At 33.3% G+C, this 24,458-nt stretch overlaps 3 protein-coding genes across 5 annotated transcripts; 1 reads left to right on the forward strand and 2 right to left on the reverse strand.

Annotated features, from left to right (window-relative positions):
* The first annotated feature begins 270 nt into the window (after nt 1-270).
* On the forward strand, nt 271-5,770 carry LOC137806392 (protein CLAVATA3 INSENSITIVE RECEPTOR KINASE 6). Of its 2 annotated transcripts, XM_068606499.2 has the most exons (11): nt 271-1,512; nt 1,608-1,740; nt 1,844-1,915; nt 1,998-2,141; nt 2,249-2,320; nt 2,417-2,476; nt 2,613-2,704; nt 2,986-3,135; nt 3,230-3,571; nt 4,364-4,743; nt 5,115-5,770. In XM_068606499.2, the coding sequence occupies exons 1-11, from the start codon at nt 1,413-1,415 to the stop codon at nt 5,433-5,435; spliced, it is 1,866 nt and encodes a 621-aa protein (XP_068462600.1). In that variant the 5' UTR covers nt 271-1,412; the 3' UTR covers nt 5,436-5,770. The 2 variants fall into 2 exon arrangements, with proteins under 2 accessions (XP_068462600.1, XP_090156136.1); XM_090300010.1 differs by lacking the exons at nt 271-1,512; nt 1,608-1,740; nt 1,844-1,915 and having other exon boundaries at nt 2,006-2,141; nt 2,230-2,320.
* Nucleotides 5,771-9,361: 3,591 nt separating this feature from the next.
* LOC137806394 (F-box/RNI-like superfamily protein) lies at nt 9,362-11,445 on the reverse strand. Of its 2 annotated transcripts, XM_068606501.1 has the most exons (4): nt 11,075-11,424; nt 10,089-10,914; nt 9,836-9,994; nt 9,362-9,690 (listed from the first exon to the last, which is right to left on the reverse strand). In XM_068606501.1, exons 2-4 carry the CDS (start codon nt 10,899-10,901, stop codon nt 9,397-9,399), a joined length of 1,266 nt encoding a protein of 421 aa, XP_068462602.1. In that variant the 5' UTR covers nt 10,902-10,914; nt 11,075-11,424; the 3' UTR covers nt 9,362-9,396. The 2 variants fall into 2 exon arrangements, with proteins under 2 accessions (XP_068462602.1, XP_068462601.1); XM_068606500.1 differs by having other exon boundaries at nt 10,089-11,445.
* An 8,743-nt stretch (nt 11,446-20,188) lies between these two features.
* Nucleotides 20,189-24,180, reverse strand: LOC137806395 (formiminotransferase cyclodeaminase-like protein). Its single transcript, XM_068606503.2, has 3 exons — nt 24,007-24,180; nt 21,269-21,680; nt 20,189-20,774 (listed from the first exon to the last, which is right to left on the reverse strand). The coding sequence occupies exons 1-3, from the start codon at nt 24,028-24,030 to the stop codon at nt 20,257-20,259; spliced, it is 954 nt and encodes a 317-aa protein (XP_068462604.1). The 5' UTR covers nt 24,031-24,180; the 3' UTR covers nt 20,189-20,256.
* Between the last annotated feature and the right edge of the window lie 278 nt (nt 24,181-24,458).

Consider the following 24,458-nt stretch of genomic DNA (forward strand, 5'->3'; position numbering starts at 1 on the left):
TATAAAATGAATGAGTTTAAACTAAATGAAGGTCTGACAGAAAAGTTGCAATATTTGGAATTACACTCCAATTTCGATGATTAAGATTTTGTGAGTCTAATTTGAGGTTTGGAATAATCTTAGAGTATTAGAGAAACAAATTTTATATAAAGAGAGTGTCAGTGGTTTTGCTTGGTGGGTTCTGCATGTCAGGTCTGATATGCAAAGCAAATTTGATGAAAAATGAAAATGAAAAGTTCCTATAAAAACGGGAGTGAAATAGACATCTCAGACCCCTTGTACTTCATCACACAGCAATGATGGGAAAAACTAAAAAGCCCTCACTTTGGCTTGGTAGTTAAGGAGGGTCTTGTGGGAATTTCCCAGAGTGAGAATTCAGAACAGTGTGAGAACAGCTTTTGCTTTTAAAAGTAGGCTGCTTTTGGCTTGTTTATTAGAGGAACTGTCTGATGAATGTGATTATTTGGAGACAAAATGAGTGATTGAGAATCAATAAAGCTTAGCCAACTAAGATTAGCATGACCAAAGAAAATAGAAAGCAACAGTGAGAGAAAATGGGAGACATAATTGACACAACAAAGATCTCACAAGGAGGAGCCATTGCATCACCAATCTCAACCACAATCCCTTGGGATTCTAACTTTTTCTCATAATTATTGAATAAAACGAAAGAAAGTGGAGTTCGGTACTTAAAAGATAATGAATGGCATACCACAGGGACAGGGAATGTTTTTGGATTCTAATTTTTCTACAGGACTCTGAGAGAGAGAGCTTATAAGTCCAAGGTGATCCACTTTGCCTTCTTTCTCTTTCTCACACATAGTTGATGGCAGCTAAACTCATTGACCCACTTTGTTAATTTCTCTGATTAAGGTCCATTGACAGTGCTTAACAGATAATACTTCACTTGCTCTCACTTTTTTTTTCTTAGTTTATATTTGGAGGAATAGAATTATACTTTACACTCCTGCTCTTTAGACCAATGCATGATTGATGGAATTTTCTTTTTCAATCATCTTTTACATTTATCTAGAAAGAGGCTAATGGAGGGATGCCTCATGGCTTTTTATTATATATTCTTTCCTTTCTTTCTTTGTTGAACCATCAGCAGGCATGCTGGCTCTCTTTTAAGTCTTTTTACCATTGGCTCTGATTCAAGTCTGACACAAGGGTGGGAGTGAGTGCAATTCTGCCTTGAAAGCAGGTGGGAATGGTACTGTTGGACTTGGTTGATGAGGTTCCTCTTCTGATGTAAAACATGACATGTAACAAAAACAAACCAAGTTGGACTTGGTGGTGTTAGATGAATCATTCAAAACCTGCTCCTTTACTTGGCTCCTCCTTAAGATATAACTTGATCTAGTTTTGTTGTGGTAATAACTAATACAAGTTTCTGGTGATTCTTCAACCCAATGGAGAGAAGAGGGGATGTAGCTCTCTTTTGTTTAGCTTTGTTCTTCCTGTCTACTTCAGTGGTTGGTTTGCTTTCTCCCAAAGGTGTCAACTATGAAGGTGATTGACTGGGAGCACTTCCCTTACTTCTTAGAGCACACATGATATGTGTAAGGTCACTCTCAAGTGCTAATAAATTCTTGTCTTACATGCAGTTCAAGCTTTGATGAGCATTAAGAACTCTCTGATGGATCCTCATTCTGTCTTGGGTAACTGGGATGCGGATGCTGTAGATCCTTGCAACTGGGCTATGGTCACATGTTCTTCTGATCATTTTGTCACTGCCCTGTAAGTCAAACTGGAAAAAACCAAACCATAACAAGAAATATTCAATTTCACTGTTTTTCTGCTTCTTAAGATTCTAAGTATTTCATCCTTTTCTTTTTTGCAGTGGGATTCCAAGCCAAAATATATCTGGTCGTCTCTCACCAAGCATAGGCAGTTTAACAAACCTCCTCACTGTGTGAGTGACATGCTATTTATAGTAAAAGAAAGAATTTGGGGAAGTTTGTGTCAAGAATATTATCTTACTATGCATTTTGCAGGCTTCTGCAGGACAACAATATCACAGGACCAATCCCCTCTGAGATTGGAAAGCTCCAAAAGCTTCAAACTCTTGATCTTTCTGACAATTTCTTTACTGGTCAACTTCCAGATTCTCTTTCCCAAATGAAGGGTCTCCATTACTTGTAAGTTCATGAACATAATGCTACAGTTTCTTTTATATGCTTTACAGAAAAAAGGTGTCTTAATTCCCTATCTAGAATTTGAAGATAGAAGTTTGAATTTTTATCAGGCGGCTAAACAATAACAGTCTCACTGGACCAATTCCTTCCTCTTTAGCTAACATGACACAACTTGCTTTTCTGTAAGTCTCTTCTAGTCTTCTATCATCCACCTTTTTTTCCTCCTTAGTTCAGTTGATTTATGGTCAATTATTTGTCTTCTTCTGAATTTTTCTTAGGGACATCTCTTATAACAACTTGAGTGAATCTGTACCAAGAATAAATGCAAAAACATTCAAGTAAGGTGTTTGGTCTTAATTTTTTTAATTTTACTCATTCAAGTTTTTCTCTGTTTTCCTCACGTTAGTTAAAAAATGTATAAATTGTGTTTACGTGTTATTAGTTAATTGTATGTTTTTCCTTCTTTCGAAACAGTATCGTAGGCAATCCTCAGATATGTGCCACTGGAGTCGAGCAGAACTGCTTCAAAACAACGCCAATTCCTTCAGCTCCAAATAATTCTCAGGGTAATCATAGTTCTTACATGTTTTAGATTTGTTTTTGCTTTTTCACCCTCATGATGTTGCATCTAAAGTTTTTCTTCTTATCTGTCATAAAGTGGAATTAGTCTAAAACTTAGTCCAGAAGTACTGTTTTGGGGTGCATAATTATTTCACAAAACTGTTCAAAACTATCAAGTTCTAAGTTGTCTTAACATGTTTATAATCATTGCTTCCATCATTCTCCACCCCCATATTTACTTTTTTTTTTAACTTTTTTCATGTAACTTTCTCAAATGCTTTTCAAGATTCACGATCCACCAAAGGACCAAAGAGTCACAAAGTAGCCTTGGCGTTTGCTTCAAGCATAAGCTGCATAGGCTTACTAATTCTGGGACTTGGCTTCCTCATCTGGTGGAGACAAAGACATAACAAGCAAATATTCTTTGATGTTAATGGTTAGTTGATCTTGATGGGAAGCATTCATAGGCCAACTTGGTAGGCATATCATTGATTTACTCTTGTTTAACTCGACCCTTCTTCCTCTTTCAGAACAACACCGTGAAGAGGTTTTCCTTGGAAACCTCAAGAAGTTCCACTTCAGAGAACTTCAACTTGCTACAAAAAACTTCAGCAGCAAGAACTTGATTGGCAAAGGTGGTTTTGGAAATGTCTACAAAGGGTATCTCCAAGATGGTACAGTTATAGCAGTGAAAAGGCTCAAAGATGGTAACGCCATTGGAGGTGAGATCCAATTCCAGACTGAAGTTGAGATGATCAGCTTAGCCGTCCATCGGAATCTTCTTCGACTATATGGATTCTGCATGACAACTACAGAGAGGCTCTTGGTTTATCCGTACATGTCAAATGGAAGTGTCGCTTCCCGTCTGAAAGGTATGGAAAATTAATAATGCCAGATTACAGTTGTATATGTAGTTTTTCACACAATTTGGTTCTTCAAGTTGGTAGCTTGTGGTACTTTGGTATTTGAAAGTCCATGTTTATGCAAATTGATCCTCCATAGTGATAACTAGCTAACAAGTTAGTCAGGCTGAGTTGTTAACTTGTATACAATTTTATTCTCAAGGGGCTAATTTGTATAAACAAGAACTTTCAGTATCCAAAAGAACAGAAGCTGTCACTTTGTAGGACCCAATTGAATATTAACTTGGATAAGATACACTTAGTCCCATATTCTCTTGGTTTCACTTTGATCTCCTATATTTAAGAAGTTTCACCTAGTATTTCAAAGTAGCTTTGCTAAACCAAAATGGCCATTCTGTTAATTTTTTGTACTAACAGTATTAATTTTTGCTGAGGGTGACAAACATGTATGTCCACAATTTTCTACTAACTAAATTAATCTTGTATATTGATGTAAAGACTAACTTGGTCATACATAGATGTTTTAAGGATCCAATATTTAAACCTTTTAAATTTAGAGACCAAATTGAAATGAAAGCAAAAGAAAATTACATGAGGGGCCAAATGCTTATTTTATTCTATTAACTTGTATATGTATCAAGTATTATTGGGTCTTCTGTCATACAGATGAAACTTCTGTGCAAATCTGAACTCATCTGTACTCTTTATTCATACAATTGAAGTAAAAGAGTTGTTATTAGTTTCCAAACATATAATTTGTTTCATGAAGTAGGAATATTCATTACCTTTCATATGAAACAGCCAAGCCAGCTTTGGACTGGCCTACGAGGAAGAGAATAGCTTTAGGAGCTGGAAGAGGCTTGCTGTATTTGCATGAACAGTGTGATCCAAAGATTATTCACAGGGATGTGAAAGCAGCAAATATCTTGCTTGATGATTATTGTGAGGCTGTGGTGGGAGATTTTGGGCTGGCAAAGCTGTTAGATCACAGGGATTCACATGTGACAACAGCAGTGAGAGGCACTGTGGGACACATAGCCCCTGAGTATCTCTCAACAGGTCAATCTTCTGAGAAAACAGATGTGTTTGGGTTTGGAATTCTTCTTCTTGAACTAATATCTGGCCAAAGGGCTCTTGAGTTTGGGAAAGCAGCAAACCAAAAAGGAGCCATGCTAGACTGGGTGAGCTAACCAGAATTAATTTCTTTTTATTTATGGCTTAATATGCTAGTCAGTCCTTAAATAAAGTGAATTTTGACATTACTTTTTACAAATTTCTGTTACTATTGTAATCATTTAAAATAATTATATTTATGAGGACTATAACTAACCCGAAAAGTTTTTGAAGTGTACATGCCTAGATACATAGCACTTTACTTTGTAACCATTTAAAGTAGTTATGTTTATGAGACTAAAACTAACCAAAAAGTTTTTGATGTAATAAAATTTGTCTTGTTTACATGCCTTTTGTTGCCTATTTCTTTACTTAACTAATGAAAAAATATTCACAGATAAACTAGTTAAAGTAATTTCTTTCTTAACTTCTTTTGCAGGTGAAGAAAATCCATCAAGAGAAGAAAATTGACTTGTTGGTTGACAAGGACCTGAAAAACCACTATGATAGGATTGAGCTTGATGAAATTGTGCAAGTGGCTCTTTTATGTACTCAGTACCTTCCAAGTCACAGACCCAAGATGTCTGAAGTGGTTAGGATGCTTGAAGGAGATGGTCTTGCAGAGAAATGGGAAGCCTCACAGAGAGCTGAATCAACAAGAAGTAGAGGAAATGAACTCTCCTCTTCAGAGCGCTACTCTGATCTCACTGATGATTCTTCATTACTTACACAAGCAATGGAACTTTCTGGGCCAAGATGATATATACTAAGCCACTTTGTGTGATATTTAAGTTGGTGAAGAGTGAAAGAAAGTTATATTTTCTTCAAATGCAAGTTCCTTAGTTGCAGTGAACTTGGTGTAACATTAGCATCATAGTAGCATCTCCAAGAGTGATGCTAGTTTCTGACTGTACAGAATCTGATTGAAGACATTGACTTATAGATTGAGTGTTATGTATTTTTCTTAAGTGATGGACCGAAGATTTTGTGGGAAATGTCCTTCTGGCTCCTTCAACTTGTTAGAAGAATAACGTTCATATAAATATATTGTACTTAAACTGTCAATAATAGTATTTTGGGATTTGAGAGTTTTCACCTATGACTCATTGCTTAATTTGCTTCTGTTTTCTGCTATACATTCTAACAGATTTTTTGTGACCATTGTGTAACTTACACGAGAAAGATGGTAACCCTAAGAAGTTCCATTACAAAGGACTTTTACCTTGCTACAAAAACTTCTGCTGCACACACTTGATTGGAAAAGGTGCTGGTTTTGCTACCAAGATGCTGATTGTCTTCTCTGCTGTGCAGTCAGGTCGAGCAAATTTGGTGTTTGAAAAACCAGTTTAAATTTCCAAATGATTTCATTTGTGGTTCTGATGCATTGTGAAATAAATATTATTGGAATTATTATTGTCAATTTTTGAGAATTCCACATTCAACTTTGGATGAAGATTTTTGAAGGTTAAAATTGTGAGAGGTAATAAATTGACATTTAGTTAAATATTGTTGAAAACAGTCTCACCCCACCTCTGTATAAAGGGGATTTGTGAAGGGTTGTAGCAACCTAATCCAAGTCCAAGATAGGAGAGCAATGATATCATTGTCATTAGAAAAATAGGAATTCTAGAATTCCAGTGGTAATTTGGAGAAAATCCAAGGATAAGCTATAAGGATTTCCAAGAAATAGAGGAACTCAAATTTCTTATTGAATGTAGAATAAACAAAGACTCAGACAAAGTTTCTATATAACAACTACTAATCGTTCTATTATTTCTTAAATAAACTATTTATAGAAGAATACAAGGTAATGATAATAGTTATAACTGTCTATCAGAAATTATTTCTATTATTACCCTCTAGTTTCTTTGCAGCAGTAAAATTTTGTTGATACATGGGAGGGCTAATCCAACATAATTTTTTTAATTAAGATACATGGGAACGCATTATGCACTTTAGTATTTTCTAGCAGAAGCCGTTTATAAGCTACTATTCCCACTTAGTTATTGAGGGCCCAAAATATTCAGGTCTCAACTTCTCGTTGCTTTCTTTTGCTACTGAATTTTGTGTATAAGATTGTAACTTATCACGTTGTCTAGGAGAATTTAGTTCTTTCTTTTCGCAACGCCATTTCATTAAGGTGTTCAGAAACTATGATGTGGGCTAATGAAAACCCATCCAACCACAACATGTACAAAATAAGGCAGTTTCTTCTTGCACTCCTACATTTTTCTTCCTGCGTCCCCACAATTTTGTAAATCTCAAAATTGACCTTCACCTTTTATTTGAAATAGTGTGTTACGGATTCATCAATCTGGAAGTGAATCATATTGCTTTCTGGATGAGGGGTGTTCCAGAAGCAAAGTTTGCATAAATGTTGATTTTCGGATTGCTGAATCCGGAAGCCTAATTTTTATTATGGATTGGTGGATCCATAATGCATATTTTGAATGTCGAATTGGCGGATCCGGAATGCATATTTTTTAACACTACAATTCATGTACTACCTGAAGCACCAATCTGAGAGATTACCGGAAGCACCAATCCGGGAGATTACCGGACGTGCCAATCCGAAATTTTACCAAAAGCGCCAATCCAAAAATTTACCGAATTTTATAATTCAGAATGCAAAAAAATTAAATGTACAGTTTTTATATAGGGACACTTTTGTCTTTGCACAACATTGTGGGGGTGCATGAAGAAAAATGTGGGGGTGCAGGAAGAAACTGCCACAAAATAAACAGGATCTTACAAATAGATTGAGCCTAATTGGACCTCCACCCTTCCTTATTGGGCTCAATATCATCTTTGAAGAGGTCAACTCTAGGGCATGATAAAAACAAAACAGATGATGAAAGACCTCTACTCTAGGGTAACATCAATCAGGGCGATGGATCAAAGGACTTAAGAAGATTGGGTTTCAACTGACATCAGTAGGTCAAAACTACTATCATCACGGGCAATCCTTAGTCTATAATAAATTGTACATAGTAGATTATGATATTTTGGGACTTGTATTAGGCCAAGTAGTGTGAGACATTTGGGCCTTGTATTTGGACAAAGTAATGTAGGGTTTTGTGCTTGTATTTTGTCCCTGAGTAGATTAAGGTTAGAGTAAGGCAAATTCTCCCTACACCATATCTTTTATGATTGACACCCAACAGGTTAATGTGAAATGACTGTTTTACCCTTAATGAGGTAAATATTAGGTTAAATTTAAGATGCACCCAACACTGCCGTAGTAAATTCATTCTTATAGATCATTGAGGCTATGGTGGAACTCAATATATCCGGAATTCCATACACGCCAACGTTCCTTGAGGCACGACGACGACGATGGAGAGGAGCGGCATAGCAAGAAGGAGGTGTCGACGACGGAGGAGGATACATAGTGCAGAATGGTAAATGATACGCAGTATAGAACGGTAAAGGATACGCAGTGCATAACGATAAAGTTACTCTGCACAAATATTGTGAGAACTTGAGTGAGTATTGTCTCCTCTTCCTTTTGGTCTTATCTTGAAGATAATGAAACTCTCAAGTGACAATCTAACACTTATCTTGGTGGTTTCCACCCACCAAGTGGCGTGACCACCCACCACCATCTCCATAAGTTTCTTCTTCCATTTCCTTCATGTTTCCTTTCCATTGATGTTTCCTAGCTTTCTTATTTATTTCCGCAATTTGCATACATTCTCACCATACAATGTCTTTGTTCTTTGATATTCTTCTCATATTTGCACATAGTATGTTCATCCTTGAATACAGTTGGCCAGTAAAATCCTGATTTGCAGCACTTTTTTTGTTATCCTTTCTCCATTGTAGTGGCTACCATATGGAGATTTATAACAGTGCCACAAAATACTCAGAGCTTCTTGAGATGTCTCACATCTTAAAAGGTTATCAAAGAGATATGGATCATCCCATGCATACTTCTTTGCATCTCTAAACAATTTCTTTCTTTGATGCCAATCATACTCTTCTGGAATGTCTTTGGCAACTTTAAAATTAGTTAAATCTGCAAACCAAGGTATTCTTGAAGTGCCAACAACTTCTCATTAGGAAACTTTTCTCGAACTTCAGCTTCTTTTGTGGTGACTTCTTGGTTTACTAACCTGGACAGGTGGTCTGCAACCACATTCTATATTGAACTCCTTCCTACAATAGAAGTACCCATCTTCTAATCAACCAAGGTTTTGAATCAGGTTTCCTCAACAAGTACTTTATTGCAGCATGATCAGTATAGACTATCACTTTTGATCGTACTATAGCTAGCAGCTCTTTTTCGGTTGTAGAATAGTTAATATGTACTTCATTTAGGACTTTACTAACATTTGAGACTATATGCACTTAAAAAGTTTCCAGCCAGAACTCAGATGTCTGAAAGTTCAAATGCTAAAAGGAAATAAAATTGGCAATAAAAAGGGTGGACTCAGAGGTAAGGGTGAAGAACTCTCTACCTCAATGATATTATGTGATCTTACTCGAGTAATAGAATTTTCACAGTACCCAACCGATAACTATTTTGGTGGGAACAAGAATCATTAATTTGTATAATCAGTAGTATGCCACACGTCTTCAATCCATCTTTATAAAATTCCTACTTTAGCTTTAGAATTTACAGGTTTTCACAGTGGTATTTTAAAACAAAGTTATGCAGAAACCCAGTGGAAGTAGCAATGGAAATGTTATAAAAGAATGCATTTTATAACTCCACAATTTCACTCGTGGATGAAAATAACTTCTGCTCTAGAAGAAGCTCTTCGACATTTCACCAATTCGATCAACATTTTCAAATTATTCTCCATGTCAAATACACAAGGAATGATACTCAATGTCTCAAGCACAGGAGAACGGCAAAGCAAATATTTGATAAATTCTATCTCATGTGGCCAACCGCCCATTTCTGACAACTTCACAGTTTTAAGCTTGCAAAGTGCAGAATCTGAAACGCATCCTTTTTCCCAAAAATCCAAGTCCGGAGCATCTACAGCAACTGGTATGTTCGATGAACCCTGCCAAAGTCAATTGCATAAAAATAATGCAGTAGTAAATCTTACATAAACAAGGCCTGATTTACAAAAACTAATAAAATCATTCATTATTACTTGTAAAAACCAAAAATCTCTACTTCTGCAATGAGCAAGGACCCGGACTTACAGAAATTTGTAGTTCTTTTAGATTGGGAGAGCTTGTAATCATGCGAAGGATGACAATTATCTCTTTTGTATCCTCAAAATTTACTTGATATAATTCAATAGTCTCCAAATTGTGGTACATTATTGGAAGATGCACTGAATCAATACCTATGCTCAAATACTTCAAGAAAGTCCAGAAATGAATACGTAATTTCAAAGCACCCTTTCTTTGGGGATGATAAACTAACAATAAACAGATGAGAAGAAGATGTTACCTTTGTGAAGTAGATAAGCCCTACAAGCTTCTCAAGATTAGGCACACCACCAAGAAACTTCAGAAAATTGCAGTTTGAGCTTTGCTCAAAGTGCTCAGCAATGTCATCAGTCATATACATAGCAATAGATATTTCAACCAAAAGTGGAGTATCTTCAAGACATATATCCTTGAATTCACCTTCAAGATACAAGTACTTAAGATTCGGGGCACAGATAGTAAGAGCCAAATTATCAAAATATGACAGTGATAAACTCTCCAAGAGAGGGCATCTGGAAATTAGGGTCTCAACTGCATCAGGGGATATCAAAACTTGGTGAAGGTTGAGGCTCCTCAAGCACACAAACCCCTTAAAACTATGCGGCGGATCCAACTCGCACCGCGATAGCTCCAACTTAGTCAACTTCCTACAATTGAAAAGGCTTGAAGGTATTCTAAAAAACTCCCCTTCTCCCAACTCCATAACCAACTCCTTGATACCATTCCTCGAGAGGAAAAGAATCCACTGATCAATTTCAGGACAGCTCTGCAACTTCGAATTCGTAATTTGAAACTTATGAATTGGCCCTTGGTGAAGAAACAACACCCTGGTGATGAACTTCACAACACTCCTCTCAACAACCTCCCTATCATTATTAAAGGGCACACATTTGTCATCAAACACAAGTTGAGTAATTGAAGCCCATTTGTACCTCCATTTACTAGACAAAATGCTACTTCTCACAGCATCTCTAATTGGAAGCTGCACCAGAATACTCTCTATAATGCTTTGAGGAAGGTCACTGATCAAGTCAGGACCCATCACATCAGCCATTCTTATGCCCCACCTAATTCACAACACAACAACAACACAAGGAACCAGAAAAAAAAAACAATAAAAAAAAACTCAATTTGCCCACAATTCTTCATAAATCAAATCACCCATTAACGAAAAAGAAAAAGAAAGCACACCCATTTACTTTGTATAAGTATATATATATCACTAACCCTGGTTTTTTATTCTTGAGCTGTGAACCCACGCAGTGAAATCTAGGATCTGATACAAACACACTTTTGAGGGCTAAATTGTTTGCATTGGGAAAGAACCCAATAGAATGTACCAAGATAAAAGGCACCCATTAGCGAGATTGGAAGCGAATTGTAGCTGAAGAGGGTGGATCACGGATTCATGGGAATCATGGGATTGGATTGCGAGAAAAAGGGGCATTGGGGAAGAAAGGAAAAGGAAGAGAATTGTGGGCACTTCAATGAAACTCTAGAACAATGATTCTCTCTCTTTGGGTTCGGTGCAGTGAGAAGAAACATTGAGAGAGTAAAAAAACTAAAATATTGCGTGCAAGGATTCACAGTGTCTCCGTAGAAGTGAATCTTGAATAGCATGAGAAGTAAAGTTACCGGGCAGTTTCTTCCTGGACAGGTGCAAAGACAAAACTGTCCCTATACAAAACTGTACATTTATTTTTTTTATTCTGATTATGAAATCCGGTAAATTTTCAGATTGGCACTTCCGGTAGAATTTTGGATTGGCGTGTCTCGTAATCTTTTAGATTGGTGCTTCTCCTAATACATGAATGACAGTGTTAATCAAAAATAAAAAAATGCAAAACATCCATAATTGAAAAAACCATTTCGTATTCGCCAATCCGTAATTTATGCAAACTTTCGTATTCAACAATCTGAAAATCAACAATTTATGCAAACTTTGCTTCCGGAACACCCCTCATCCGGAAAGCAACATGATTCACTTTTGGATTGATGAATCCGTAGAACACTATCAGATCTCAAATTCAAATAACAGGTGAAGGTCAGTTTCAGAATTTACAAAATTGTGGGAGTGCAGGAAGAAAAATGTAGCGGTGCAGGAAAAAACTGCCAAGTTGCCGTCGTAGTTTCTATTATGGGCCGAGTATACGGCCTATCTGTACAATCCTCTCTAGGCAATTCCTTTTCGGCAAATGCTCCTTGCACCCAACACTTTTGAACCTGTACCCAACATAATTTCAAAAATTCCGAAAATACTCTTTATTCCGAAAATAAAAATCTGAAATTGAAAATAATGCATTCCAGAAACAAAAATCCGAAAGAGGTTTTTGTGTTTCAGATATAAAAATCCAGACAAAAAAAATCAAAATTTCATTCAAGATAAAAAAATTCAAAACTGAAAATAATACATTATGGAGAAAATTATCCAGAAGAGATTATTGTGTTCCGGAAAAGGGGGTCCAAAATGTAATTTTATATGTACCCCATTTTCTTAAGGGTATTTTCGGTATTTCCCTGTGATTGGGTGCAATGATATGGTGCAGGAAGCCATTGCCTTCCTTTTCACTCTATAATTCTTTTTGGAATATGTAATATGAAATAAAAGGATTTTAGACTATATATTTAGAAAATATTATGGAAAAATTGATTCCGCATTGAGAATTTCAAAATGTATTACAAAATCTATAATATAAAGTTAACTAATATGAATTCGTTACATGATACTCCACAAATAGATTTATTAATGAATTAACTTTTCAAAATAATTTTAAATATTTTCTAGAATTTTTAAAACAAATTGTTGTATCGTCACCACCCGTGCGTTTTTTCATAGGGTTTGATTTTGTCTTTGATATAAATTTGATTTATGGATCATCTGAAAAACATATAAAGAAAAGAGGAAAGATCTTGACCCAAATTGTGATTTCTCGGTTGAACCAATATTATCAAGAAAACGTGATTCTAACTACGACCTACACTAGAACAAGCAATATAAAGTTCTTGACCCAAGAATAAAAAGAAAGTTTTCATGATGAGAACACTTAATTTGATTAATCTAAAAGTTGTGCTTAGAATATTACGAGAGGGCTTTATTTATTATTTATAGGTCAAACTAGGCAACCCTTGAAAATAATAAATTTCTAATAACTATTTCTAAGAATTTACTTCTCATTAACTATCACAAAAATTCATTGACTCTCATTAATCACCATAATGACTTGAGAAGCCTAAAACAACTTAGAAATTGAAGGTTCAATTAATTCTAAAGAATGAGTTTAATGGAGTTTAAACTCATTAAATATCAAACAATTAAAAACGTCTAAACAAGAGTAGAGTGAGATAATTAGATAAAGATTTATGCTCGTTTATCCAACAACAAGGGCTACGTCCAGCCCCCTCAAACAAGTCATTCAAGAGTCCTTCACTAAGTATTCTCCACCTCTCCAAGTACACAAGTATTATTCACCTCTTCAGAACACTCAATATTCTATACAGGTCACCCAGTATTCTTTCACCTCTATAGGTCACCCAATATTATTATACCTTTACAAGTTACCCAATATTCTTACACTTCTACAGGTCACCCAGTATTCTAAACCTCTGCATGTTCACCTATTATAAACCTCTGCAGGTCCAGCCCCAATCTCCCCCTGAGATCAAAACCTCTCAACACAATGAGGAAAAGTTCCTCGTTCAAAAAGAACAATGAAGACTCACAGGATATACTTCACATAAGTGAAAGATTTACAATGGTTAGTTCTCTACCCAATTCTCAGTGGTTACTCTTCTCTAGCATATATGAAATTCTATACGCACAATTCTAAAACATAACTACAAAGAAGCTTCTTTGTACAATTGAGTATTTCGTATATGGCTTGTGCATACTTTGTTGTTATGCTTTTCACCCTTGAGGTCTTTATATAGAATTTCTAGATGTTATTATGGTATAACAAAGCTCACTCATGTGCAGTATAAGCTTAGACAAAAACACTAGAGAAGATGAGCAAGAATAATTGTCTTTAAAAGTATCAAACAATACAATAGAAAAGAATGTTAGATGAACCAACGACACATGCTCATAGCAAAAGGCCATCGAACGATCCTATCATGGTCTTAACATTAAAGAAAAAAATTAAGAGGTTATAAAGATGACATCTAAAGAAAATACGTATTAAACTATATCAAGAAACGCATCAGGCAATGTCGAGAAACTCGTCACATGAATAACTATGTCAAGGAAGTGTCCATATTAACCTTCTAATTATTTGAATTATTTATGACCCTTCCTATTCAATTATAAATCTTATTTGATATTCTTGACTTATATTTTCTCAAATAAGATTATTGGTTAAATTTTTTTGGAAAACTTCGTAATTGAGAATGTAACACATGGACATTCAAAAATCTCAAATACCTTGTGCTTTAATGTTTTGTGCATGAAAAAAGGTTTTCCATATGGGTTTTAAATATCATTGAATACATCTATGCAAATAAAATAAAATTTAAGAATATAATGGAAAGTTTTTGCATGAACAATATTTTACGGTAAAGATTTTAAAAAACAGAGCATGAATATTTTCTATATCAAAGAGGTGTAAGAATATTGGATGACTTGAATATGTGTAAGAATACTTGTGAACCTTAAGAGGTGTAAGAATATTTGTGTATATGCAAAGGAGAAGAATACTTAGTGAAAGACTATTGAGTGGGTTGCTTGAAAGGACAAGACGTAGCCCATGTTATTAGTTGTAAGAATACGTATAAATGCTTCAAAATTTTGTGAATGAAAAACACTTCACATATTGATCATAAATGTTTTCGAATACAGTTGTGCATTCACGATTAAGTTTAAGATTGTATTAGACAGTTTTTATATGAACATTGTATTAACTTGAAACCTTTGAAAAACATACCATGATCATTTTGATATAAAAGAGGTTTTAAAAATATATTTAGTAGAAACACATCCAAATTAAAATATGTTTATACTCAAACATTTAATTATTGTGTTAACTTGGGAAGTATTTGAAAAAGAACTTACAATGAAAAATCTGAGAATAAAAGGTCTCGATAAAACAAAGATATTATAAGAGATATTGTTTTAGTAATATCAAGGAGATGTGAACGAAGATTTGTAAAGAGAAAGAAGATTTGAAGCGAAAACAAATTAGAAAGCACTTTGAAGATGCATATTTGAACTTACCTATTTGAGCGCCTAATACGAAGCAAGAGATGAATAATGTTGAAGAAAAGATATTAAGTCAAGAAAAGTTCAAACCTCAACGATCAAAATTTATTTAGATAAAGAAAATATTTGAGAAACAAAAAGTGATTAAAGACGTGAAGATTTCATCAAAACTAATATTTTTATTTAGAGTGTCTAATACGTGGAAATTGATGAGCAATGAAGAAAGGGAAGTATTCAAGTGCAAAATTGATTCTAGCTTAAACGTTCAAATATATTCAGTTAAATAAACTTTTTGAAAATTTTATAATATTTCAAGAACACGCAAATTGCATCAAAGCTTAAGTTTTCATTTGAAGTGTCTAACGCATTAAAGGAGAAGAACAACTTGGCAGATTTGAGCATATAAAACGCCTCAACATATGAGGAAAGAATTTGAAATATCTTACACGTTCAAGACACGCAAAGATCAATCAAAAGCAAATGTTTCTATATTGAGCGTCTAACGACTATATGGAAGAATGAAGAATGAAGAACGAAAAACTTCAACAATCACATTTTTTAAGACTATATAAAGACCTTGAAGGTAATGAACATAATAACAAGAACGCGAACGAATATTCAAAAAGTACATAAACACTTTTATAGTTGTGTATTAAGAATAGTGGTATACAATTTACATATGCTTAGAAGAGTAAAATTGTGAGCTAAACCTTTGTAAATCATTCACACAATGAAGGATACCTTGTGAAATTTCATTGTTCTCTTAAATAGAGAGGTTTTATCATTTTTAAGAGGTATTGATCTCATGGGGAGATTGAGACTGGCTTCGTGGAGAGGTAGAGAATACTTGGTGTACTTGGAGAGGTAGACAATAGTTGATATACCTAGAGAGGTAGAGAATACTTGGTGTACCTAGAGAGGTATATATTACTTTTTGGCCTATAGAGGTGTAAGAATATTAGGTGTACCTAAAAAGGTGGAGAGTACTTAGTGAAAGATTCTTGAGCAGGTTGCTAGAGGGAATTTGACGTAGCCTTTGTTGTTGGTTAAACCAATATAAAATATTGTGTTTATTTTGTTAGACCTCTCAAGGATCCAACTTTGTGTTTGATGAAACCATGTTGAAGATTTGCTGCCTTAAGTGATTAGGTAGTTTAGTTTTTATTTTGTGTGTCTTTAATTTATCTTTTACCTTAGAAATGATGATGAATCCAAGAATAAAGTTTTTTTTAAGTAGTTAAAAAGTTTTTCAACTGGTTTTTAAATTGTTTTATGGAAAGTTATAGTCTTTCAATTTGCTATCTTTTAAATCAATTGATTCAAAATACTTAAAAGTTTTAGTATTTTTCTGAAATATGTTTTATATACTAAAAATCATGTTTTAATATGTGACATAAGAAATGTTTTCAGATTGAGTTCTTTTCAATTGAGAAAAATCAGTTTTCATTCACATTACATTTCTTAAAGTGAACTCAACAAATTGTTTCGATTTTTTAACAGGTTGATTTTACTTAATTGCACCCTTTTAATAATTTTTTTTATTAAATCTCTATAAAAGGGTTTGCATTGTTTCAAAAAGAGATAACTCACATGTTTTACGATTTTACATCTGTTAGAGCCTTTGTGATTCATTTTTTTAGATAAATAGTTTTTAAAAGATTTTTAGGTTTCTTGGAGCAAAACTTCCATCATCTAGGTTGAGGTCAAAGATATTTCACTATTGTTGTGAATTTGAGGAATCCTGTTGTATTTCTTAATTCATTCCTTTCAATACTACATTGTATTTTTGTGTTAGATTGTGGCCAAGATAGGGTTTCTTGGTGTGTTTCACTGTTGTGACAGGGTGTTGTACTGAGTGGTTTATGTTTGTGTAGTGTTCAATAACTATTTTGTATTTCTTGTAAATAAATTGTGTTGTTTTAATGAAATCCACCTTGGTGTGAGGTGGACTGAATGTAGCTCTATCATGAGTGAACCAATGTAATGTTCTTTATCTCTGTTTATAAAATGTTTGCATAATAATATGTGTCGATATAATCAATCAGTTGTTTTTAGAAATTAATCAGTGGTTTTTGTTCTCTGCATACTTGTTTGATTCTCTATAATAATGGAAATTGTTGTGATAATTAATATTGATTGTTACATTTAATTTTTATTGATATATATTTTGTATCAATTTGTATTAGTTATTGTTTAATAATATTAATTAAAACAATTTATAGTTTAATAAGTTTTCACTAATTATGATATAATCAAATGTTGCACTGATTGATAATTCTAAAATTTGTACCTATCATAATTTGTATAAATCTATTTTTAGTATATTTTTATCATAACAAGAAGAATATGTTAATTCCAAAAAGAACCTCTTGAAATTAATCCAAATATTTGTTTCTTTTAAAACATATTTAGATATTTTCAACTGTATTTTTTATTCATAAGACTTTGTTATAAGATTTGTGTATTGAAAAGTTTAATAAACTGTTTTTAAATAAAAAAAATATTCATTCATTTCCTGTATTAGTGTATTTCAACTACAAAATTATTTTTTTGTTTTTCAAAATAATATGTTAAAATTCTTTCTGAATTGTTGTAAACAAAATATTTGTGAAAATCTTCTAAGTACAATTCACCCCCTCTTGAACTTAACTTCCCCTTATTTCAACATATTTCTCTCTTTCTCTATCTTTTATCCATTAGACATTTTGCTTGTTTTGTTCATTTCAAGTTTTCAATTTGAGTTCAGGATCCATTTAACCCCATTTTTAGAGCCAACTCTACCTTCACATAATACCTATAGAGTATTCTTAATAATAATTTGAATTGTGAAAGATCTACAAATATATGATCATTCCCAAGAAGTACACACTGAATTTTTCATACTCACTTATACACTGATATTTCCTAAAACCCTTATTGACTTGAGTGTTAGAGAGTCTTTTGTAGGTGGACTCCCTCATTTATCTTGTCTCTAGCAGTATTAGAGAGGTCGACTTACAAGGAAAACAACTTTTCACTCCCTCAAAACTCCAATGTTTCAATGATGTAAGAATAGTTAAAAAATTTAACTTTCTAAATTGATATTAGAGCATATCAAAACCTATCTTAGAAAAGGACTCTTGAACCTTTTGTGTCACTTGCTATTATACGTCCTCAATTATCATATTTAAGATATTTTGTCTTTAGCATAAAAAATTATATTGAATATTTTATATCAAGTAAAAACATAATCAAATTAGTATATAAGTGAAATATAAACCTCATCTTACCAATTTGATTTTACAAAATTGAGTTAGATCTAAAATTTATTTTCTAATATGATATGACACATGAATTAAAATTATAAGCAAATTAATATGTAAGTACAACGTAAAATTCACCTTCTTATACTAATTTTGTGAAATTGTATTAGATCATTGGATATATATGATTTTCTATTTTATACTCGTCATTCTTTATAGAGGAGTTATGTTAACATTGAATCCATATCTCAATCTTATTAGAAATGACAATGTCTTATGGGCTATGCGGCTCAACCCACAACTCGATAAGAAAAAACATAGGACAAATTGACTATAACAACCTGTTGACCCACTTAAACACATCTCACATAACCCACCATCCACATAGACTAATTACGAGACAAGATTGCCCACATAATATTTATTTTCCTTCAATTAAATTATCACACTCGATGTTGTTAAAATAGAAAAACAAATACTTTGAAATAAAATAAATCACGATTAATTAGTATAATTTCTAATAACTTAATAAATATTTTATTTTATATTTTTTTATCTATAAAACATGTAATTTGAACATATTTATTTAATATAAATATTGATCTTATATTTATTTAACTATTTAAATTTTATTGTCAAATGTAAACATAATAAAAATGTAAAACCTAAATTGTGTTACCCTTTACTCATCATTCTAGCCAACCAATAAGGAATCACAACTTCTACAAATGCCAACCCCCACAATATAATTATGAAAATGTTTTGTTAACACCCTTTGTCAACTAACAGACTTGATTCCGCAAACGTGACATTGGGTGACGATGTGGCAGTGGGATTTTTTGTAATTCTAATGGCAGTGATATGGCAGTTTTGTAAGAGTGAAAAAGTTTAGCGTTTGAGTGCAGGTGCGGAAGCGGGAGAGTTTCGAACAAAAGGGAAGGTCGAACGAAAGGGAAAAAGAATCAGCGATCTCGTCGAAGGGAGGGAGAAAGAAGCAGCGAGAAACACATATATTACACTAGTTAGATGGCTTAATCAATGTAATATGGGTTGTTATACCAGTTAAATGGCTTAACCGGTGTAATATGGATCATATATTACAACCACCCTACCAAAACTGGTTACCCAACCATAGGTTCTGGCACACGCAAAACTGGTTACCGTATGTTTGTAAGTGGTTACTTCTGTAATGTTTATGACCATCCACTCCTCATGAAAAAAAAATTCAAAAAGTTTTTGAATATGGCCATATATTACACCAGTTGGATGGTTTAACCAGTGTAATATGGACCATATATTACACCCATGGCAGAACTAGACACTCACCCTACCAGAATTGGTTACCCAGCCACAAGTTCCTTCACATGGCACATGCAAAACTGGTTACCCGTGTGTCTGCAAGTGGTTACTTATGTGACGTTTATAGTCATTCACTGTTCATGAAAAAAATACAATTTTTTTTAATAAGGGCCATATATTACACCGGTTAGATGGTTTAACCAGTGTAATATGGGTCATATATTACACTCATGGCAGAACTGTACACTCACTCTATCAAAACTGGTTACTCAGTTATAGGTTCCTCCATATATACTGACACACGCAAAACTGGTTACCCGTATGTCTGTAAGTTGTTACTTATGTTACGTTTATAGTCACTCGCTTTTCATGAAAAAAATTCTAAAAACTTTTGAATATAGGTCATATATTATGGTTTAACTGATGTAATATACCAATGTAATATGTTCTGAATAAAAAAATAATATATTACACCAATTGTTAAAAAAAAATCTGTGTAAAATATTTCTTTTACCCTATTTTAAAACTCATGCCTCTCTACTCATTTTCGTTACTACTCTATTTTAAATTTGTCACGTCATTATCACAGCAATGAATATATCCGGACTCATAATTAAGATCACTTTTATGTTTCATCCATAATTAAGTCCGATGGTTACAGAAACAGTTACAGAGGATCAGGATTTGTTAGCAGTGATTAATTTCATGTATTGATCCACAATCATTTCCGGAGAAAAGTCAGTGAAGTAACCCTTTTCCACACCAAGTCCTTCTTGTGCAGCCAGCATCTCCACCCTGTGCTGCACTCTGTCTGCTCCGATCACGTTGGACTCCAGCAGCATGCAGGCTATCTCAGTGGAGTCCTCGCCATGGACAAGCCCAAGCGTTTGCACTGTGGGAAGCCCACCACCGCGACCACTCACCTTCCGTGCGATTCTTCTTGCTGCTGACACGTCAGTGCACAGGATCGGCACGTTGTAGAGTGCCACCCAAGGGCGAGCACCGATCATTGAGATGCCTTTGGCCCGTGAAACCACGTTGGGCCCCTCGTCTGGGCTCTGCGGGAGGGTGTCAGGCATGGCCCATCCAGCCCATTGGCTGCCTCGGAAGTTGGGCCTGTAGTACCCAAGCTCTCGCCTTATAGTGTCCAGCTCCTTCCCTGTTGGGTGGGCAGCGGCGTACAGAAACACTGGCACTGCATTCACGTATACAAAATTCTCAAAACTATCTTTATGCTATTCTTCAATTACAATTAAATTTAAACTTATTAATCTGTATTAGATTTTTATGCAAAACTTTTATTTTATGAAGTATAATATATGCATTTAAAACTATCAGACCTTCATAAATGTATAATATATTATTCCGTCTATTCCACAATTTAGAGGTGAATGTAACATTAAAAATTATTAATGTTATTTTTAAAAAATACATTATTTATAAAGAAGAAAGAAAAAGTAATTAGTTTATATACTTATCAGAAAGAAAAAAATTAATATTTTATTAGAATGTGGAAAGTAATTTTTCATATGATTAAAATCGTAACTATTAAAGAAATGTTTAAATTGATTTGAAAAGGATGATTGTAAATTTTTTACATAAATAGATTCCTAAAAATTCATCTTTCTTCCGCATTAAACATATATATGTATATAAAATATGTTGAATCATGATTAATTCAATACTTACCACTGAATCGGTTGCCTATGTCTGCTGAAACCGCTTTGGCGAGCCACGCTGCCTCATCCAGTGAGGCGCGTCCGAGAGGGTGGAAAACGATGTCATCCACTGCGCCCAAGCGAGGGTGAGCGCCGTCGTGGAATTCGAGGTTGATGGTGTTGAAGGCAGCCTCAGCCATGGCTATGACGGTTTGGTGCAGGGGGCTGTAGACGGGACTTCCTGTGCAATCGTGCAGAACATAGGAGACAAGAGTGAACCTGGCTCTGTTGTAGGCTCGATCGTGAAACTTGTTCACAATCACCGTTTCCGGATTTGACCTCGCAGCGCATTCTATTGCCTCCAGAGTGGCCATTCTGCGGGATTCGGAGACGAAGAACTTGCAGCATAGTAAGATGGATTGGTCTACGCCTTTCTTTTGATCCTAAATAAGTTTCAAACAGACTCAAAAAACGTTTTATTGAGGTGGTGATTTTTCACAGAAACAAAAAACACTCACACAACTTAATATTTAATCAGATTTTTTTATTAATATATTATTAATGAATAACACTACTAATGATTTACATCACTCACATAAATAAAGAAATTAATGTTTTAATATGCTTATATTAAAATTTAGCTATAAATCGATTATATCCTTTTGCAAATTTTATCCACAAATATTGCAGGGTAGATATTTTACTACCAGTATTTTCAGATGATATTTCTTTATTAAAATAATTTGATGAATAATTATTTACAATCACGTGCACATTTATTTTTGTAGCACTGCCTCCTCTAAAAGCCATGTTTTCATTATGAATCAGAAATATCAATTTGCTCCAAACCAATCTCCATTTTGGATTCAAAACCAGTGAAACCTAAAACTGGTATCAACCAGTCAAACCAATAAAAACTCATATCAACAAAAAATATTAATAAAAAATATTGGTCCTCCTTTTATTCCATATATAAAGTTGTTATTATTACTAAATATTTATGTATATTATTCAAATTTTAATTTAAGTATAATAAAATACTCTTTGACATTTTCAATACTAAAAAATTATAATTTTTTTAAATTTAGATTTGAACATGATAAAATTATGATATGATGTATTTTTTTAAACTAACCAATCAAATTTGATTTGTGCCGGCCGAATAACAAGATAAGAATAGTGACAGTTTATAACCTTAAAATTTAAGGGGATTTGTTTTTGTACCCTTTTTTATTTTAACTAATAAATATAAAAAACCTCAGTTTGTTTTTAATTTAAAAGTTACTAAGAACTTTTAAATTGTAGTATCTAAAAATTATTTTTATTTTTAATTGTATAATTTAAAAAAAATAACTTTTAAATTGTATAATCTAAAATATATATTTAATTTTTACATTGTAAAATTTGAAAATAATTTTTATTTACAAATTGTAAAACTTAAAAGTTATTTTTTACATGAAAAAAAAGCTTGTCAATTTTTAGAAGTCATTTTTAACTTCCACTTTCTGCAATTTAAAAATCAATTCTTTTAAAAAAAACTTGTAGATAATGTGATAGAAGGTCTTCTAAATTACACCATTCAAACATACCTTTTGTCTAAGAAAAACTAATCAAAAAGTCACTTTAATATCAAACAATATGAAAAATTCATTATTAAACAACTTCCCTCATGATATGCTTACCTATTCTAAATCGTCAAAGTATGAACATTAGAAATTTTAAGATCAGAACAGAGGATCATCAATGGAGGAAGAACCACACACAACTCAGAAAAAGATAACAAATACTAAGAACTTTTTAATTTTACGCACCCTTTTCAAGTTTAGGAACCAATCCAGTATTTCTGCAATTTCTTCTATGATCCTTCAACATACCAGAAAAAGAAAAAGATACGCAAAAGATTTTGTTATAAGGTACAATTCAGGTTGATATTTATTATGTGGTTGATTATTTAGTCCTTATCAGTATACACGTGGGTCCCTGACAACCACTCTTATCCGCGCTTTCTCACACACGTGACTTTTTTTTTTAACCTCATTCAATAGAATTCTCGAGAAGATAACAATGTAGGAGAAATAATTTCTTAAAAATAAAAGAAAAAATATATTTTTATTAGTTATAAAAGTAGCATTTTATCAATGAAAGACTAGATTGAAATTTTTTGAAAAGTTATGAAACGTGCTTTCACCAATGTAAATAGATAGATTTAAAGTAACATTTGTTAATGTAAAAAAATTAAAATATTTTGAAAATTTGTGAACTGTATCTTTCTCAATGTGAAAATAAATAATTATAAAGTGGTGATTTTAATGTAGTTATGAAAATAACATTTTGTCATAAAGGAAAACACATCCCTCGTGATACAGTCATCAGATATTTTTCGAAAGTGAAGATAAAAGAAGAGAAACTCTTCATTTTGGGATTCATCATCCATGGCTATAACTCTCTCTACTTATAAGAATGTGTTCGTTAATTCTTCATCAAGTGAAACAAGAAAACTGGAATTGACGAAAACCACAAATGAAAAAGGGTTAACCGCTGTATGTAAACAATCCCCAACCTAACCCTCTTCTCTTCCTTTTGTTCTTTCTGTTTCTCTGAGTATTTGCTAACATTTTGCAGTAACAAACAAGTTGAGAGAGATTTTGAGCATTGAGAGGAAAAAACAAACCAAATAAGAACATTAGGTTGATCTAATATTTGGGGCTTCATCATCATAATGATGATCATATGAGAGAATCAGAGAATCAGAGAAAGAGATTTTCTAACCTTGGCAGTGCAGTTGAAATCCATGGTGAAATTGATCCTCTGCGCCAATACTGCAACCGGTGTTCACGAGGTGTGTTAGTCAAAATATCAATGACGAACGCATGCCAGTGCCAGTGGATATAAATACTCACATTTTCATTGCAAATATTAAATGCTTACGAACAAAACTTATCTACAACATCTTTATATACCTCTTATTATATAAATTCTTTAAAAAAATACTCTACATTTAATTTTAAAATAACACCAATTATATTAAATTAACAAGTTTTGCCCACGTGTTGCTTCTTTATTATTTTGAAGGAAATAGAATATGCTGATGTAGACAATAATTTTAAATTCAAGTTTAGGTACAGTTAGGTTGAAACTTCTGTACCTACAACATTTTTTTTTAATTTTTTTAAAAATTAAGTAATTTAACTTTTCTATAAAAACAAATTTTATATATTTTT

The sequence above is a fragment of the Phaseolus vulgaris genome, chromosome 3, assembly GCF_051622355.1.
Source record: "Phaseolus vulgaris cultivar YP4 chromosome 3, ASM5162235v1, whole genome shotgun sequence".
Taxonomy (NCBI): domain Eukaryota; kingdom Viridiplantae; phylum Streptophyta; class Magnoliopsida; order Fabales; family Fabaceae; genus Phaseolus; species Phaseolus vulgaris.

Excerpts from the sequence above, each read along its gene's own strand:
- LOC137806395 (XM_068606503.2), bottom strand. The coding sequence starts at position 24,030 with ATGGATTTCAACTGCACTGCCAAG. Across the intron at positions 21,681-24,006 it reads ATTTCAACTGCACTGCCAAG|GATCAAAAGAAAGGCGTAGA; the intron begins GTTAGAAAATCT and ends AAACTTATTTAG. Across the intron at positions 20,775-21,268 it reads CATAGGCAACCGATTCAGTG|TGCCAGTGTTTCTGTACGCC; the intron begins GTAAGTATTGAA and ends ACGTGAATGCAG.
- LOC137806394 (XM_068606500.1), bottom strand. The coding sequence starts at position 10,901 with ATGGCTGATGTGATGGGTCCTGACTTGATCAGTGACCTTCCTCAAAGC. Across the intron at positions 9,995-10,088 it reads GGCTTATCTACTTCACAAAG|TATTTGAGCATAGGTATTGA; the intron begins GTAACATCTTCT and ends ACTTTCTTGAAG. Across the intron at positions 9,691-9,835 it reads TAAAAGAACTACAAATTTCT|GGTTCATCGAACATACCAGT; the intron begins GTAAGTCCGGGT and ends TGACTTTGGCAG.
- LOC137806392 (XM_068606499.2), top strand. The coding sequence starts at position 1,413 with ATGGAGAGAAGAGGGGATGTAGCTCTCTTTTGTTTAGCTTTGTTCTTC. Across the intron at positions 2,142-2,248 it reads ATGAAGGGTCTCCATTACTT|GCGGCTAAACAATAACAGTC; the intron begins GTAAGTTCATGA and ends AATTTTTATCAG. Across the intron at positions 3,136-3,229 it reads AATATTCTTTGATGTTAATG|AACAACACCGTGAAGAGGTT; the intron begins GTTAGTTGATCT and ends TTCCTCTTTCAG.